The sequence below is a fragment of the Abramis brama genome (assembly GCF_963993115.1).
Source record: "Abramis brama genome assembly, chromosome: 17".
Classification (NCBI taxonomy): domain Eukaryota; kingdom Metazoa; phylum Chordata; class Actinopteri; order Cypriniformes; family Leuciscidae; genus Abramis; species Abramis brama.
The window spans coordinates 34,332,905-34,352,182 of NC_139979.1; the positions used below are offsets into that span (position 1 = coordinate 34,332,905).

General features: G+C 42.3%; 1 protein-coding gene across 2 annotated transcripts; it reads right to left on the reverse strand.

Annotated features, from left to right (window-relative positions):
• Nucleotides 1-1,711: 1,711 nt before the first annotated feature.
• On the reverse strand, nucleotides 1,712-18,914 carry LOC311067172 (uncharacterized protein). Of its 2 annotated transcripts, XM_084088841.1 has the most exons (9): nucleotides 18,733-18,904; nucleotides 18,462-18,556; nucleotides 17,738-17,813; nucleotides 17,247-17,276; nucleotides 16,929-17,149; nucleotides 12,930-13,062; nucleotides 11,421-11,535; nucleotides 10,462-10,701; nucleotides 1,712-4,331 (listed from the first exon to the last, which is right to left on the reverse strand). In XM_084088841.1, exons 2-9 carry the CDS (start codon nucleotides 18,531-18,533, stop codon nucleotides 4,274-4,276), a joined length of 945 nt encoding a protein of 314 aa, XP_083944967.1. In that variant the 5' UTR covers nucleotides 18,534-18,556; nucleotides 18,733-18,904; the 3' UTR covers nucleotides 1,712-4,273. The 2 variants fall into 2 exon arrangements, with proteins under 2 accessions (XP_083944967.1, XP_083944968.1); XM_084088842.1 differs by lacking the exon at nucleotides 17,247-17,276 and having other exon boundaries at nucleotides 18,733-18,914.
• Nucleotides 18,915-19,278: the final 364 nt, after the last annotated feature.

Below are 19,278 nucleotides of genomic sequence, written 5' to 3' on the forward strand. Positions count from 1 at the left end.
TATACTCCAAGGTGAAATTATCAATAATTACACTGACCAATAATAAAAAATAGAAAAAGAGTAAAAAAAAAATATGTGTGAGAAAATCTTGAGACGGTAGCTGTTCCCATCCAAAATTGTGAATTTAACTTATGTGCAAAATTGGAATATCACATAAAAAACATTTGTGAATAAAGCAGCGTTTCCATCCCATGTGTTCAAGAGAACAAAATCATAACTTCCTAGGAAACTGGTGCAAAATATCTATAAACATTCATCAAAATAAAATGATAAATGTGTACTTAGCTTTTTTCTTTTTTTTCTTTTTTGTGCATCTCATTGCTGTCACAAATTAAAATGCTGTGTCCATTTATATATAATATAAATGGAAGTTGTTACAATATGGCTCTTCCATCATTCCTCTCCATCATAAATGAGTTTGTCTCAGAGCGTCAGACGAAACACAGTAAACGCTGTCATGTTCTCTAGCGTTCGGATGCTGGTGTTTGGGAACACAATCGTGTGAGACGCTTCTGGAGGGAATTAAACCTTTATTAATGAATTAAACTTTGACTCCAGCGTTTCAGAAACACCAAACCAACATTTGAGATGCTGCGATGCCATTGGTCCGCTGGTTAGTCCAGTTATCCAATCACAGCCTCTGATGAGGGATAGTCAAATGGGGACGAGGGATTTATTCGGTAAATGTGTTTCAAACATCTTCTTACTGGATAAAAAAATATCCGCCTCATTGAGCGCTTACATTTTTAGCCTTTATGCGCATCTCGTCGTTTCCATCCAGGGTTTTTTCAAAATTGGTGGGTGAAAATCACAGTAATTTTTAAAAAAGAAAAGAAAGACAGAAATAGAGCGGACTTTGCCTCCTCATTTCAGAAGTCCTCTGCATTCAACCAGTGGTGCCATAAATAGTTTAGTAATAATAGTCAATATAATGTTGTTCACGTGTTCACTTTTTTGGTTTCACTATAACTTGAGCTTTTATATGCAATCTTACAAATTAAGTTTTAAAACATGCAAGCATATACAAATAGGTGTTAGCTCTAAAAAAAGCTGCATGCACAACAATTTAAGAACAGTTATTGAAATATGTTTGAACAGTTTTAGATACCACAAGTAATACCACAGACACGAGTATTTCATGTTGACTATGTTTTGACATGCTGGGGAACCATGATGTTGTCATGAAATAAAACATTTGTGTCAAATAGTTTCTGTTTTCATTTTAATTGTGATTGATGGCAAAGTTTATGGCATCTTAAGTATGTACTTGAGCTCTAATTTTAGTCCATTACTATAGACACACCTTTAAATTCAACAGAAAGTTTATACTTCCTTGCTACTAAGTTATACTTCCTTGCTTTTTTATACCGATTTCAAATAGTTGTTTATTTCTGTCTACCTGATGTTAAACGATCCGCCTGCATACACAGTGTGTGGGGCAAAACCTTTGCTAATTTGCTTTTACTGCCAAAAGCTATTTGCAGTTTATAAATAATGACATTTTCACATTTAAATATATACAAAAATTATGTAGAGAAAACAATATGTTTGATTTGAATGTTGAATCCATGTGTATATCATTCAATGTCAAATTTGGCTTTTGGTCTCCTTCCTTCCCACCCTTTCTGACTATATATTCATCGGCCTCTACAAGGAAGAAGGAAGTTCACAAGCAACAAAAAGTGCATTATAAATATGCAAAACATGCAGCTCCTTGTAAACCATGTGATCATTGTTTATTACTTTATGTCAATCCAAAGGAATGTTATTTCCTTTCTTAGTAAGAGGAAGTTAGGTGACTAAAATAACCAAAAAAGGCAAAAGCCAAAGCAAACACTTTTGCAAGATGTGTCACATTATTGCATCTTTAACAAACATTTGATAACATGAGCATTATAGGTTATCTAGGGTAAAATACAAAATTAAACCTTTTAACATCCTCTCAGTTTCCATGAAGGTCCAAAGCAATGAAACATCAGAACACATCGTTCGACATACAGGGAACTCTTTAGATCCTGCAGATCATAGCTGGCTGTAGTAAATACAGGGTATTTTGAACCTAAACCTAAAAGAGTAGAATGCAAATGAGAGGTGGCTGATGGCCTCATATGACTGTTTAAAAGTCAACTTTGTCCCGGTTCAATAGGGTGTTTCTTTGATTTGCATTAGCGGATATTGGCAATAAGTAGACCTGTCTGGCATACGTGGCTGCAAAATTCCACAGAATTTGTTCATCGCTTATCATGCATCACACTTATACACATGCCTTCTCCTTGTATGTCAATTTTTTGGCTGATTTGATCATTCTCTTAAGCTACTGTTGAGAATGTGCTGATGTCCAAAAAAATCAGTAAATCACAGAATTCTGCAGAATTGGTGGCTAATTTTTGTACGACCTGCTTACGCCCCGCTGACGATTAGGGGTCGACCCCCTCTGGCGCTCCTCGGTTACTTTTGAATAGAATTTTTTACTTCGTCTGAATGGTACGAAACTTAGCAAAGGTTTTGGCACTTTCTATGTGAAAAAAAAATAATAATAATCATGGACATGATTTGAAAAGGTTAAATGGTCCTGAAAAAAAAAACTTGAGCGCATTGGAAATGAATGGGAGACGAATTTCATCTAGTGGAAGCGTTTGGTACTGCGGCCAAACACAATCTGACTGAAAGCATATTTTTTGAGATATCAACCTCAAATTTGGAACACAACTTTGTTCTTGTAAAGCCAATTAATGGATTTGATTCTCTTGCAGTTTTAGAGTAAAACGAGATTTTGAAAATATATATTTCATATAAAAATTGAAAATAGTATTTTTGTGCACTTTTCATAACAATACACGTAAAATTCTGTTACTTTTTTTAACTTCACTTTTTAAAACTTTTTCACTTCAGGCAATAATATACCAAGTGTCGTCTTTGAAAAGAGATCAAACTGAAGTCTGTCGCTCTAAAGCGTTCAAGATTTACAACAGTTTAAGTTGTATATTTATTTTTCAGGTCTATAATCAAAAAGTGAATAAATGGATTATAAATACAGCATAAATATAATTTAGTACCATAAAATCCCCTAAAAATACAAAATATTAAATAAAAAACATTATCAAACTAAAATATAGTACATTTATTTCATTGAATTTTGTCATTTTTGACCAACACACGAAGAGCAGTTCATTTTTCTTATAAAATCCATACGTTATCCATATCATATAAATTCATAAGAAATCACCCCCTCCTGAGATCCGGCTGGCAGATTCTGGTAACAGGTCTCAGAGTAACCCATAAAACATCTGAAGTCCTGTTCTTTCCCAAAAGATTTTGCTCTGCAAGTGTGTCGTCTCCTATTAAAGCTAAATGAGCAAAGACAGGTACAGTAGTTACTTATAGATTGATTGGCCCAAAACATTGTTCTGTGCATCCAACTGCACAATTGTGGGCTGGGACTGCTTTTGAGAGGGTTCGGGAAAACTGTCATCGTTTTTGCTATTTCACTTGAGGACACTAATAGAAGTTCAATAAGGTCACTAGTTTGATAATAAGAAGTTACTGTACTGGTTAGACTACACGTGAATTGAGTGCTGCAGGGATGACATATTTCTGTGAGCCAAAACCCACAAACAAGTTTGCATTTTAACACTTCCTGTTCCATCGTCCTGAGGTCTCAAGATATTTTCATTTTATATTCTTTGACGTATAATAAATGTGTATGTAATAATGTAATTTTTGAATCTTTTACTTGTCTTGTAAAAGGCGGTTGCTAACAAGTGTTATTGTGTGTTCCTTTATTGGTAGTTTCATTTATATTTCTGATTCTGTTCTGTACAGCACTTTGGTCAGCCTTGGTTGTTTTTAAATGTGCTTTATAAATAAATATTGTTTTGTATTGTCATCGAACGTCATAAACTCATCTACTTTCACGACCTCTTTGTGTTTATAATCGCGCTCTAACTCAAACATTCAGGGAAAGTGTTTTTAGATAAAGACTGAAGGTGTTGTTGAAGTGTAATGATGGTGACGTGGAAGTCATGTGACTGTGGTGTAGTTCATTTTCAACTTTTGACCTCTGCCAATTTTGTTTGCGCTTGTTTTCATTCATGAAGATTATCATGATAAACAAAACATGCGAGTATCACAAATTTTTGTTAGTCACAGAGCTTATATTCGGCAGTAACCCAAAAGCCAATGGAGAGATCCTATTGAAAATATCTCATCTCTGCAGTGGATCCGTACGGCGAACTGTTGTGCGACTGCAGTTCTTCACTCAAGTGTCCCTGATTTACTCCCAAGCCATCAACAATTTACTGAATGCTACAAATGCTCCATGTCCAGGGTCACTGAAGAGAAAGAGGAAATGAAAAAGAAATATCAGAAGAAAAGAAGAGCAATGAAGACATGTATTTCTTTAAAGGGGTCATCGGATGTCCATTTTCCACAAGTTGGGATGATTCTTTAGGGTCTTCATGTAAAGTTTGTCACATACTTTGGTTAAAATTCCTCAATGGTTGTGTAAAACAACACCCTTTTACCTCCTCAAAAACAGCTCTGTTCACAGCGACCCGTTTCGGTGCATGTCTCTTTAAATGATAATGAGCAACTCGTACACTCATGGCGTTTTAAAAACGCGGCGCTCCCATTGAAATCAATTGGAAAAAAAATTCCGCATGAAAAAACGCTTTGGTGGACACACGGCCTAAAAGTGAATTTTGCATCCGATTACCCCTTTAAAGGGATACTCCACTTTTTTTGGAAATAGGCTCATTTTACAACTCCCCCAGAGTTAAACAGTTGAGTTTTACAGTTTTCGAATCCATTCAGCCGATCTCCGGGTCTGGCGGTACCACTTTTAGCATAGCTTAGCATACATCATTGAATCGGACAGGACCATTAGCATCTCTCTCTCAAAAAAATGACCAAAGGGTTTCGATTTTTTCCTATTTAAAACTTGACTCTTCTGTAGTTACATCGTGTACTAAGACCGACGGAAAAAGGAAAAGTTGCGATTTTCTAGGCTGATATGGCTAGGAACTATACTCTCTAAACTATACTCTCTTGATTATTTCCTGCGTAATAATCAAGAATCTTTGCTGCCGTACCATGAGTCCAGCAGGCGTAATGATATAACGCAGTGCCTGAAAATAGTCCCCAGCTCGGTAACTTCCAACGTGACCGGGACTAAGTTTTCAGACGCTGCGTCATATCATTTCATATCATTAGCACACGATGTATCTACAGAAGAGTCAAGTTTTAAATAGGAAAAATATCGAAACTCTTTGGTCACTTTTTTGAGAGAGATGCTAATGGTCCTGTCCGATTCAATGATGTATGCTAAGCTATGCTAAAAGTGGTACCGCCAGACCCGGAGATCGGCTGAATGGATTCGAAAATGGTAAAACTCAACTGTTTAACTCTGGGGGAGTTGTAAAATGAGCCTATTTCCAAAAAAAGTGGAGTATCCCTTTAAAAACGTGGTGCTCCCATTGAAAACAATTGGAAAAAAAATTCCGCGTGAAAAAACGCTTTGGTGGACACATGGCCTAAAAGTGAATTTTGCATCCGATGACCCCTTTAAACAGTATTTCTCAACGGGGGTAATCAGAGAACAGAGGTGTTCTTGTGGGTCGAGTTTACACCGAAGATTCTCGGCGAGAGGAGATGAAACTTGTACTTGCAGAAGAGAATGGTCTGCAACATTGTAACACTGGCTGGACGCAACTTTTCAAAACTGTTGTCACAATCACACGGATTACATCAGAACAGACCTGAACATCTGTTGACTGTCTGCATGCGCTAGAACAGACAGCGTCACTGATGAGAACGGGTTCTGTTTGCTAAAAACCTGAGTCTTTAATTCAGTGTTTGTTTCTGTTAGCTTTCACAATGACATCCAGACATGATATCAATACTGACATCACTAAACAATCCCTTCAGCTTTTTCCCCTGGAATAATAAATAAGATAACTTCCTGTTTGCTGATTGACTGCAGTTTGTGATAAGCTACCAAACAGTTCCAGTGTTCAGTCATAAATATTCACATGGCTTTTTTGCTCCCTGTGAAACTAATGATGTAATGATATTCCAACTGTACAGTCAAATCAAATTTGCTATTTGGCATTCAGTGACATTCTTTTTTAGTGGTATAATAATAATAATAATAACAAACAGAAAAATAATCAACATTAATATTCAGGGAAGACCATAGTTTACATTTAATTTGATGCAGTGGTGATGGATATAAATAATGAATGTTGGCCGAAAAATGTTGAGAACTATGGTTTTAAAAGAAGGTTTTTATAGTTGACTACAACTAAAACTAAAGCCATAAAAACAATAATTTTTGCATCTTTAAATAAAATAAATGTTAACTGAAATAAAATCAAATATTTAATCTAGTTGCCAAAGCAACATTTCTAATTTAACTTGATGTACTAAAATAACTAAAACTAAAACTGAAATAAAACATATTTAACTAATAAAAATGACCAAAAAAAAAGAAATAACAGAATTATTAAAAAGAAAACTTTAAAGTTAAAATGGAAATGGTAAATACAAAAATAAAAACTAATTCAAAATATTATGAAAAACCTATAAAAGTATTTTAATAATACTAAAATAATGATAATAATGAGTGAAATGAAATAATGAGTCTCCTCATTGAAACTTTAAATATTGAATTAATTCATATTAATTAATTCATTACATTTATATAGCGCTTTTCTGGGTACTCAAAGCGCTTTACATAATTTAATAATATTTAAATGATAATGTCACAGAGTGACGAATAGGAACTATAACAAACGGAACGGGTTCCCTTGGGGAAACAGTTCCGGTGTAACACCAGGCCGGTTCCGGTGACCTGTCATGGCCGACCATGTTGATGAGCGACAGCTGCAGCGGATAATCAAGCAGCTATTGGAGCGCGTGTTGGGAACGGGGGATTTTAAAAGCGGCGTGTTGAAGAGGAGATGCAGAGCGGAGGGGCAGAACGGAGGCAGCGGGCGAGAGAGAGCGGAAGCGGAGGAGGAGAGTGGCGTTTGGAAAAGAAGGAGTTCAGTGCGTGTGGCGGTCGAAAAGTTCAGTGTGTGTGGCGGTCTGGGGTTCAGTGTGCACGGCGGCTTGAGAAGAGAGAAGTGGCAGTTTGAAGAGAAGAGGTGCAGATAAGCAGAGCGGAATTGATCAAAATTGAGGTACGAGAAGACGAGAGGCAGAGGCGGCAGTTTGGAGGCACGAGTGTGCTTTGAATTACGGAATGTTGATCGAACTTGGTGTCTCCCTTTGAACGTATCACCATAGTGGATCTGCCGGCCCGACGAGCTGAGGTGAAGGTACCCTTTTCACTTTTAAGTGGTGTGTCATTGCAGTGTCTGACGATTGAGGTGAGCACGTGTGAAGATCTAAAGTGGTTTGATACATGCACGAGTGTTTGAAAGCTTGATGTTACCAGCACTCTGAAAGCTCAGTCGGAGATCGTCCAGCCCGGTGGGGAACCAAGAATTAATGTGAACATAGAGAAACTGCTAACCGCCACTGCTGCCTGCCATCGCTGTTCTGTGGTAAGAAGACTCAGTTGTAACTGTTGGATTCTGTACTCACTACTGTTGTTCTGTGAACATAGAGAAACTGCTATCCGCCACTGCGTGCTGCCATTGCTGTCCTGTGGGAAGAAAACTCAGTTGTTAACTGCTGTATTCTGAACTCACCATTGCTGTTTTGTGAATACAGAGAAACTGTTATCCGCCACTGCATGTCGCCGCTGTCCTGTGAAAAGAGAAAGCCCATCGTCTGCTGCCACCCACCTGTAGCTCCTTGTTCTCAGCCTACCACCTATTACTTTCTGCTCCCCAACGAAAAGGGTCTGGTTCTCTGTCCCATCCCCGTCGTCCTGTGAAAGAGAGGTGACACTCAGTGATCTGATGCTGTCCTGTTAGAAGAGAAACCCTCCCGTCCGCTGATTCTTACCCGTGGTCCCCCTGTGTCCTGCCCACCACTTACGTTGGTCTGCTGCCTGCCATCTACAGGTCCTGGCCTCTGGACCAATCCGTTTCCCGCCCCTTCTTCCCTCCTTCTATTGTGGTCCTGTGAGCAGAGCTACCCAGCCCCCGCTGTCGTTTAGACGAAGGTATTCGTCCCTTATCCCTTCTCTCCCCCTTGTATTGCTCCGAGCAAGGAAGAGACCAACTGGTGGCCGACTGGAGTTTTCCTCCACAGAAGCCCTGCTAAGACGAGTGGCCCTTACGAAGAGTTCTGTGGCAGTGACATTCCTTTAAAATGTTTTTATATTTAATAAAAAGAATCAAGCTTTATATCACGTCGTTGTCTGACTCTTGGTGTTCTTGGTGTAGCTCCTCCGGAGTGGTGGTTGTCCTCGGCCCTAGTGGTGACAATAATCTATAAATGATCTTGTCACCATGTTCTAATTACCGTAATAATGAGATTCGTGTCCTCGTAGAACTCGTAATTACGACTTGCAAGCTCAGAATTTCCAGAGAACTGACTGATGCAGATTCATTTTGACGTTGATATTGTCTCCTTATAGAAACACATAATTCCGAAGACGTGAACATCTTTGAATGTTTACAGTGTCACGGGTGACAGATTACTTGAAGCGGAACGTTTGATGCGAGTCAGAGTTTCCAGGAGGGAAGACTTAGGCCGGGGGACCCGGGGAGTCTCCGGTTCCGGGTGTAGCGGCCGATGACGGGGCTCATCAACAGTTAATGGAAACCGGTGCGGGATGAGAACATGGGGCGCTGTGATCGGAACACGCGCTGATGGAAGGGAGGATAAAAAGGCAATACATTACCCAAGTGGCGGGTTGAGCCCCGGTCGAGTCTTTTGGACGGGTTGGGTCATGTTGCGTTGTGTTGGGGCATAGCGGGATTTATGAAGCAGACGTGACGAGTGACCGGAAGCCGGGCAAAGGGTACGCTTAGGAGGCTGGAGTTCGACGGGAGAGTGGAGAGAAAGTCGGCGGCAGAGGAAGATAAGTGACATTGGGAACTGGATTATAGCGCAATTGATGCTTGTAGTGAACGTCTGGAAGGGAATGACATTGAAATGGACATCTTGGATAAGCTTGCTATTCTAGAATGTGTTTGATGCTTTACCATTGATTTCCCCCGAGTTTCCAGCGTGAGTGGCGGACGGAGCCCCACGCCAGAGCCTTAATTCTGTGAGTGCAGTGATTTGCAGTGCTTTTCATGTCCCTTTTCACGTGTGATTGTTTGTGAAGATTGTGACAGAACACGAGTTTGGGGGTGTTTGCCGAGGCAGTGGTGGGCCTGGATCACCAACACGTCGATTCCCTCTGGTATCATCCATGAAGAGGAATTTCTTTGTGGTGAAGTATCGATTATTCTCCTATCTCTTCCTTTGAATCATTGATGAGAACATTGGAGTGGGAAATCAATCTGTCTGAGCCCTGCGAGTGTACAGCCACGCTGGTGAGATACTTATCCTCTGCTCTGCCAAAGCTGTGAGTTATACGTACCCTCCATTCTGTGTCCGAGGCTATTGAAGAGCCTGCTAAAGCTGTGAGTTATACGTACCCTCCTCTCCATCTGAGTCCAGTGAAGAGCCTGCTAAAGCTGTGAGTTATACGTACCCTCCATTCTGTGTCCGAGGCTAGTGAAGAGCCTGCTAAAGCTGTGAGTTATACGTACCCTCCTCTCCGTCTGAGTCCAGTGAAGAGCCTGCTAAAGCTGTGAGTTATACGTACCCTCCTCTCCATCTGAGTCCAGTGAAGAGCCTGCTAAAGCTGTGAGTTATACGTACCCTCCATTCTGTGTCCGAGGCTAGTGAAGAGCCTGTTAAAGCTGTGAGTTATACGTATCCTCCTCTCCGTCTGAGTCCAGTGAAGAGCCTGCTAAAGCTGAAGAGCCTGCTAAAGCTGTGAGTTATACGTATCCTCCATTATCTGTCTGAGTCCAGGGAAGAGCCTGCTAAAGCTGAAGAGCCTGCTAAAGCTGTGAGTTATACGTATCCTCCATTATCTGTCTGAGTCCAGGGAAGAGCCTGCTAAAGCTGTGAGTTATACGTATCCTCCATTATCTGTCTGAGTCCAGTGAAGAGCCTGCTAAAGCTGTGAGTTATACGTATCCTCCATTCTCTGTCTGAGGCTAGTGAAGAACCTGCTAAATCTGTGAGTCATATGTATCCTCCACTCTCTAACTGAGTCCCGCGAAGAAGAGTCATCCTTATACTCACCTCTGGAGTCCCGTTGCCAACGGAGCAAAGACTGCTCTTTAATAGACCTTTTAAATCAATAAAGTATTTGTTCTTATTAAATCCCATTTTGGCTGTCTGCCTGTTGTGTCCTTGCGGTGTCGGCTCCTCACGGTGGTGCGCAGGTGAGGGGCTAGTTTTTTCATCTTTTCATCTTTCATCAGTAATTAGCTAGTCTTTTCATCAATTTAAAACCAAGTTTCCCATCATCCAAATGGCTGAAGGCCAAAAACAGTCTCATACCAGTCAAAGTAGCAGTGCCCTCCACAGGTGCCGTCATGCTGTCCGTTATCCGCCGACTCCAGTTCTACGCCGAGATGGTGGTCGGGAGAGTCCCTCATGTTGCCCAGGTAGCGTAAGGTACCAGTGCTGATCCGTCCCGAGGGTAACATGATTCGGACCCTGTGCCCGATCTTCAGATCCAGGGGAGAGTGGGGAACAAACACTCGATGAGGTCCACATCCACTCCTCCAAGACCTTACACTGAGGAAAGAGTCAAAACATCTGACACTTGCACAAATAGAACTCTTTAAATGTATCACTGATTGTTACACAGGAATTCTTGATTCTAATTGGCCAATCACTGCATTCCAGAGTCAATTTATTACACAGTTCTCTGGAACACTTGATTGTGACAATGGAAGAATGAACATGTCAAGCTTAGAGGTGCATTGTGTAAGATTTAGGAGGATCTGTTGACAGAAATACAATATCATATACAGTACATAACTATGTTTTCAGTGGTGTATAAAGACCTTACATAATGAACCGTTATGTTTTCATTACCTTAGAATTTTTCGTTTCTGTCTACATACATTGCAGGTCTCCTTACATTAAAATAGCCATTTTGCGCCGCCATGTTTCTACGGTGGCCCTAAACGGACAAACGCGTTTCGTCACTATGTTGTTCTTCGTGCAAAGAAGCTAGCTAAAGTCAGTGAATAAAACACTGACACAATGATGAACAAATAACAATATTATTTGCAATAACATATCATTTTACTGAATAATTAAGTAAACATAATTTCTTAATTTATCTTTGTAAAGAAACTTCATTGCTTAACTGGCTACTCTCTGCTGTCTCAGATGACGACATCACTTTCTGTCGGCCACCGTAACTTCTGTTGGCTGCAATTCACATCCTCACCACTAGATGCCACTAAAAATTACACAGTGCACCTTTAAAACATTATAAACCAGACCTGATGTTAGACATGGCAGAAGTGGCTCTGGAGTCTGATGGGCCGGTAACACCATGACTAAGCAATCCCATGTCAGGTCCCTTCTGCTGGTGAATCTGTCTGAGACTGAGACCACCTATGGAAAGGTGGAAGAGATGGTCCAATTTTTTTCATTCATTTCCATTTTCCTTACACCGTGTGCTAACCAGACATGACCCGGTGACACACGATAAAATGCGCCTTTTCCATGTTAATCAGAGTTTTTGTCCTTACCAGCCGGCTGAAACAACAACATTGTGCTTTATTTAATGTTAAAGGCATCTAATGTGATTTTGAATATAATTTTGTGTGACAGTTATAGCCATACTGAGAGCAACAATGGGTAATTCACTTCAGATGTTAAAGGGGACATATCATGAAAATTTGACTTACCGTGTTTAAGTGCTATCATCTTCTACCAACCCAGAAAACGTGAAAACTGAAACCCAGTAACTTTGTTCTGGTGAGCCTTTCTCTGCAAGCATGTCAAAAAATAAGCCGATCAGATTTCGCTCCCCTTCTGACGTATGAAGAGGATCTTATTATAATATTACCGGCCCTTAATCTGCACACTTACACACACCAGCCGACATTTGGTTTCGCGAGCGACAACAGAGACCAGTTCTAACGCAATGGCAGAAGATCCAGCAAAGCCTGAAACTGTTCTGTGGTTGAGCACAGACGAGCACTGAACACTATTGACCAGAACATGTCACCGCTGTCTTATAAAGACCTCAGGAACTGTGGACACTTGTGTAAAAGTTAAACATGTACATGCAAGTCAATGAGATCAATGTAACTCCACATCAGCTACATAAATGTGTCCACTAACATTCAGAAACGTCTAAAAGTGAAACTCTTCCTGAGTCTCTCCGTAAGGCTGCACTCGCTACTGTTATTTCTGAGATTTTGGATGAGTGAGATTGGCCTGTTTTGTTATTGCCAGAGTAAAGGCTTCGCCCTCTTCTGAACGGGGGCGGAGCAACAGCTCATTTGCATTTAAAGGGACACACACAAAAACGGCACGTTTTTGCTCACACCCAAAAAGGGGCAAATTTGACAAGCTATAATAAATGATCTGAGGGGAATTTTGAGCTGAAATTTCAAAGACACATTATGAAGACACCATAGATTTATATTACATCTTGTGAAAAGGGGCATAATATGTCACCTTTAAATTAAATTAAAGGAAACAAGAACATTCAAGCTCACTCAATGTGAGCAAACAAGTTCGACAAAGATTGCTTCTGTCACTCGGTAAGTAATTTTAATAATATTAAAATGGTGTAATATTAATATGCAGTGCGCTTGCAGAGAGGCTCCGCCCACACACTCTTCTGATTGGCGTCTGGTAGTCATGTCACATGATCTGGGGTGGAGAGACTAAAATGCTTGTCATTTGAATCGTATCCCATCTCGTCTGGTTAGGACACGGTGTAACACCAGGACAGTTTTGACATCCAGTCCACCAAAGAAACACGAAACTCTTACTAGAACATTCATGTTCCTTCTCCTCAGAATCCAGTCCGTTCTCCAACCCAGACTCTACGAAGACCTCGTTTGTATCATCTGAATCGGTGTCTCTGTACAGCAATCCAGACCTCACCAGAATCTCAGCGCTCAACTGAAAAGATCACATCACACAATTGAAATCAGGCGCTTCATATACTGTATATACAACCTTTTAGGGGTTCCCATCATGGCATTTTATGGATTTAGTCCTAAATAATTTAGCTTTAATTAATTTTTTATTTTGATACAGCTAAATAGCTTGTTACACGGCCTTTCGCTACCGGTCAAATGTAAGTCCTGTGCCCGCCCTCGAGCGCTCACACATACAGACAAACACTTCACCCCGGCGCCGTTCCTTGCACAATATGTTCCCCGTCATATGCCACCGGGACATTGTGTGTAAACCAGCCAGCGATCGCTGCATGTGAGCCGCCGTATTCAAGCACCGAGAGCGCGCGCGCTGCGCCCACGCCTCCGAATCAGGTTCTCGAGTCCGCGGAACGCGGCAATCAGAGCCCGGAGGCCATTCTGTGAAATGTGAAAGCGTGGGAAGCTATTCCGGGTGCGTCAGAATGGGTGCTGAGCACAGTAAGAGAGGGCTATTCATTGCAGTTCGTTCGCCGTCCCCGCGCTTTCAAGCGCAAACCGAGACGAGAGTGAATGGGGAAGTAGCACACCTACTTCGTGCAGAAATAGCGAAACTTCTGTGCAAAGGGGCTATAGAACCGGTACCCCCTTCTCTGAGCGATTCAGGCTTTTACGGCCGTTATTTCCTCGTGCCCAAGGATGAAGCTCTCAGATTGATCTGAGATGTTTGAACAAAGCTCGTATGAAAAGACCGTTCAAAATGCTCACAACCAGACAGATCCTCGCGCAGATTCGCCCGAGGGACTGGTTTATTTCCCTCGATCTGAAAGACGCTTACTTTCAGATCCAGATAATACCCCGTCACAGGCCATTCTTGAGATTCGCCTTCGACGGTCAAGTATTTCAGTACACCGTCCTGCCGTTCGGCCTGTCTTTAGCACCCCGCACATTCAAGTGCATGGACACGGCTCTCGCTCCCCTGAGGGGTCAGGGCATGTGGATTTTGAACTATGTGGACGATTGGTTCTAGCACAGTCAGAGGAAGAACTTATCTCTCACAGTACAGTGCTTCTCAGCCACCTGGAAAGCCTGGGTCTCACGGTCAACTGGACCAAGAGCTCATTACTGCCCAGTCAGTCAACCTCTTTTCTGGGTTTGGAACTGGACTCTGTGGCAATGACGGCCCGGCTGTCGACACAGCATGCGCGCCGTATCCGACACCTGGCCGCGTCTTTCCAGTTGGGCAGCGCCGCACCTGTAAAAACATTTCAGAGGATGCTGGGTTGCATGGCATCAGCTGCAGCAGTGCTTCAGCTGGGTCTACTGCATATGCGCCCGCTATAACGCTGGTTGAACGCTCGAGTACCTCACCGAGCTTGGGCGTCCGGCGGCATACGAATCAGAGTGACTCAGAGCTGCGTTTCAGCACTGAGACCCTGGTTAGCGGCCGACTGGTACCAGCGGGGAGTGACAATGGGAGCCGTCTCGCACCGAAAAGTTATCTCGACGGACGCATCCAACTTAGGTTGGGGCACTCTTTTCGAGGGCAAACCGGTCTTTGGCCTGTGGTCAGACCAGGAGAAATGCCTCCACATAAACTGTTTGGAGATGATAGCGGTCGAGAACGCGCTCAAGCGCTTCCTCCCGCATATACGGGACCACCATGTGCTAGTCCACTCGGACAACATGTCCTTGGTGTCTTACATGAACCGACAGGGCGGTGTCAGATCCAGGAATCTCTGCAAACTGACAGAACGCCTTCTCGTGTGGGCTCATCACTCGTTGCGCTCGCTGAGAGCCGCGCACGTGCCGGGCCACCTGAACGTCGACCCAGACTGACTGTCCAGAGACAACATTCCCCCGGGAGAATGGTCCCTGCACCCCCAGACAGTCCAGCTACTGTGGCGCCTGTTCGGCAGGGAGGAAGTCGACCTTTTTGCGTCAAAAGACAATGCCCACTGCCCGACGTTTTTCTCAAAGAGCAAGGACATGCTGGCCCAAACCTGGCCCAGCTGCCCACTGTATGCTTTCCCTCCGATCTCGCTGTTACCACAGGTAATCTAGAGGATCAGGGAAACGCGCCACTCAGTGCTCCTCATAGCCCCGCGATGGGAAAACCAAATCTGGTACCCAGAGCTAGTGAGGCTGTCGCACTCAGCCCCATGGCCGATCCCGGTGAGGAAAGATCTTCTCTCTCAAGCCGGTGGATCAATCTGGCATCCCCATCCAGAGCGCTGGTCTCTGCATGCGTGGATAATCAACGGATATCCGTTGATTTGCCAGAAGGGGTCGTAAACACAATCACGCAGTCTAGAGCTCCTTCCACGAGAAGGCTCTACGCGTCTAAATGGTCAGTGTTCTCTAAATGGTGCGCTACTAAGAGTCTGGATCCACGCACATGTGGGGTTTCACGGGTGCTCTCCTTCCTACAAGAGCTGTTGGACAAGGGCAGGCCCCCCTCCACGCTCAAGTGTATGTTGCGGCTATTGCAGCGTTTGCGGAGACGACGCGCAGCCGTGCAACAGGAAGGAACGAGCTTATCATCCGCTTCCTTAGAGGAGCCAGGAGGATGAACCCCCCGCGGCCCCCCTCGGTTCCTATTTGGGATCTTTCTCTGGTCCTAGAGGCCCTGAAAGCGTTTCCCTTTGAACCGTTAGAATCCGTGGATCTGAAATACCTTTCGCTCAAAACCGTTTTTCTGACAGCTCTGTCGTCAGTAAAACGCATGGGGGATCTACACGCACTGTCTGTTAGCCCCGCATGTCTTGAGTTTGGACCAAATGACTCCAAAGTCATCCTCAAACCGAGACACGGTTACGTCCCCAAAGCGATTGGCACTCCCTTTAGGGCACAGATCATCTCCCTGACTGCTCTGCCAGCATCCGATAGCGAGGACAGTGATAACCTCTTATGCCCCGTCAGGGCGCTGAGAGTTTACATCACACGCTCCGCCGCCTTCAGGCATTCTGAGCAACTCTTTGTTTCGTTTGGTGGGCGCACCAGGGGTCTCGCCGCCTCGAAATAGAGCCTGTCCAGATGGATAGTGGACGCTATTGCAGCAGCTTATGCGTCCAAACACCTGCAGTGCCCTATGGGCATCAGAGCCCATTCCACTAGAGGCTTGGCCTCGTCGTGAGCTTGGTCCAGCGGGATTTCTATTCACAACATTTGTATGGCGGCAGGCTGGGCCTCCCCCTCTACATTCTTGAGATTTTATAACCTGAAAGTTCCCGCCTTGCAGGCTAAACTGTTATCAGTTTAAGTGATATGTATGTTCTGCCCAGTCATTGGGCGTGACGTCACGCAGGGCTCACTGGTAGGCTGCTGCAGTTGCTGCAGGACAGCCAATGAGCACGCTTACACAGCCTGCTATGGTCTGCTGGCTGCCGCACTGCGTTGACAATAAATACAAAATTAAGGATAATTTTTGGCTTCAGATCTCGAGAAAAGACAACTTTCCCGTAGCGTAAGCAACTTACGCAATACTCGTTCCCTCTTCTAGAGATAAGTACAATGTAAAACCATGCATGTACACAATAAGTGGATTGTATCAAATGATTGATTTAAATGTTAGTACATATAAAGACGTAAAAGACTAAAGACTACATATAAAGACTAATATAACGTGAGACCTGTGCATTTGTAGAAGTTTGCCTCTTAGACACAACATTAATAGGAGGAGAGTATTTACTGCAACCTTTGAACATTGCTAGTTCCAGTTGCCAACCCCATCAATTACCTAATGAAGCAGTTACAGTATACTCATTATCAAAAAAGCATGCGTACAACATTTAGCATTTAAACGAAGGGCCAGGCGATCAAAGCAGCAATCAGGTGTCACAGGGATTTGTGAGTTAGATTCATTTCTGAAATATTATCAGACACACATACCTGGTCTCTCAGATCACATTGTCTCCTTCGCAGCTCCACAAACCGCATCTCCCATGATGCTCTCTGATTTGCAATCTCTGTCTTCAGCTCCTGGATCTCCCCTTCAGCCTTTGACAGTCTCTTGTGCAGGCGCTCACGCTGAACACAGTTTTCTGCTCTGGCCTTCTTCTCAGAGGCTGTGTTTACATCTGTCCCTGCGAGATGCTTGACACCTTGGACAACTACAGATTTATGAAAGGCTTAATATTTTGACAAATGCAAATCAAACTCTTAATAGGATAGTTCACCTAAAAAATTAAAGAAAAAAAAATGTCTCACTTGCATGTCGTATGAAACCTCTATGGTTTCCTTGTGGAACACAAAAATCAGTATTTAAAATAAAAATAAAAAAAAATCCTCAATATACAATGAATGTCAGTGTTGTTTTGGATGGACAAAAACATACACAATATAATGTCTTCACAATTGTCTTCACAATATAATGTTCCACAGAAGAAAGAAAGTCATAGAGGTTTTGTAAGAGATGAGGTCCAAGGAATCAATGACAGAATGTTAATTTTTCCTTTAAGGCCCCTTAATTTATGAGTTCTGCAATGTGATTTTGTCAGACTATTTTTCATACAAAACTAGCCTGCCATCTATTGGACAGGTATGCACATAACATGTGTCTTGCATTTACAGATACCTTATCCACATGTTATGATGTATTGGTAGAGTTAAAACATTTACCTTACAATTGTAAAACAATCAGCAGATTTTGCATATAAAAAATTTATCAAGACTGCTCTATCCTTGATGTTTGGATTTACCTGTGGTCAGTTTATGGTCAGTATCAGCTGCATGCTCCGTCCATGGGGCAGATTTTAGAGCACAATATGGGCTGACCTACAGTACAAACAAATAACATTTGATTCAATTTACCAGTAATAACTGGAATAAGCTAAAATTATACAATGTATTTACTTTAGCATTAAAGAGGACCTATAATGCTTTTTTCCATGTTTTCTTTAGTGTGTAATGTTGCTGTTTGAGCATGAAAAAGCTCTACAAAGTTACAAAGTTCCTCCAGCAGATATATTTTATTTTCTCTTATATATATATATCTCTAATATTTTTTTAAACGCCTCAATTGTAGTCTTGAGTTTTCTTCTGGGAACAAACACGTCACAATATTCCTCATTTAAATAATTCATACGCAGAATAAAGGGGCGGGGCCCCAGTTGAAACTGGTGGTTATGGTAAGTGGCGGGACGTTTCCCAAACACACTCGAACCGCTCGACCAATCACAACACACTGATCCAGCCGACCAATCAGAGCACAGTGTGCTTTTCAGAAGGAGGGGCTTCATAGAGACAGGAACTAAACAGAGCGTTACTGACAGACTGGGAAGAGAGGAGCCGCAACAATGGAGAATATGAGGAGAATAATCAACATTCAAGCAGGAAAACCTGTTCTAGTAGAGCCTGAAAACAACATCAAGACTTTAAAGAAGGGCATAATAGGTCTTCTTTAACTGAAGAGTACACAATCACCCAGAAAAATCTCCATGTGCACAACAGGCCCTTGAGAGTCCAGGCGACTGCTGACCACACACACGTAGCCATTTTATGGAGATTTCACATGGTGCCTGCAATACACACATGGAATTAATTCAAGAATAATTCTGTATATTACATCCTTAAATTCTGACTCAGGTTTTAAGACTCATGAACGGCAACCGTTTAATGACTGCCAACCGCTGTGGCTTTGAGAGGAATCTATTCTGCTATTTACTTCTGTAAAAACATTGAAGCAGGTAAATACCTTGATACAACAGTTGAATGGTTCGGTGTCTGAATAAAGATTCCTGTTGAACTTCAGTGGATATAAAAGTGTGTGTTGGTTTGTTTCTCTTCAGTTGGTCATCCGATGGCATGTTCACAGACCAAGACTTCAGCAGAGGCATCGAGCCTAGAGACATAATCCTGTGTAATCTGATTAGTGACAGGGTTACGTGCTCCTCTTGCGTCCCATCATACTAATTTTGGTTCCTGGTCCTATTTTTCCCAAGTCCATATATCTGTTATAATATAATATTTAGATTACCCCTTAAAACAAAAACAAAAATAAAAGTAACAAACTGCAAGTCTTGGACACTATCACTGGTGATTCAATCACTATAAACAGCAGGCAATTTTAAAATGCAAATGTACTATAGTGATGTTAAAAGATTAGTTTACAGGTGTGATCCATGTCACATAAACACTATGAAGCAAACTGATGCTTATATGTCATTCACAGTCTGGGGGAAACCATGGATTAATGAGTTGTTTATCATTTATGTAGTTACAACAAGATGATTATTTGAAA

Bases quoted from the DNA above. Each gene is read 5' to 3' on its own strand.
- LOC311067172 (XM_084088841.1), bottom strand. From the start codon at position 18,533: ATGGCTACGTGTGTGTGGTCAGCAGTCGCCTGGACTCTCAAGGGCCTG. The intron at 11,536-12,929 runs GTAAGAGTTTCG...ACCTTTCCATAG, and splicing joins GAAGGAACATGAATGTTCTA to GTGGTCTCAGTCTCAGACAG. The intron at 10,702-11,420 runs GTCTGGTTTATA...CTCTTTCCTCAG, and splicing joins TCTGCCATGTCTAACATCAG to TGTAAGGTCTTGGAGGAGTG.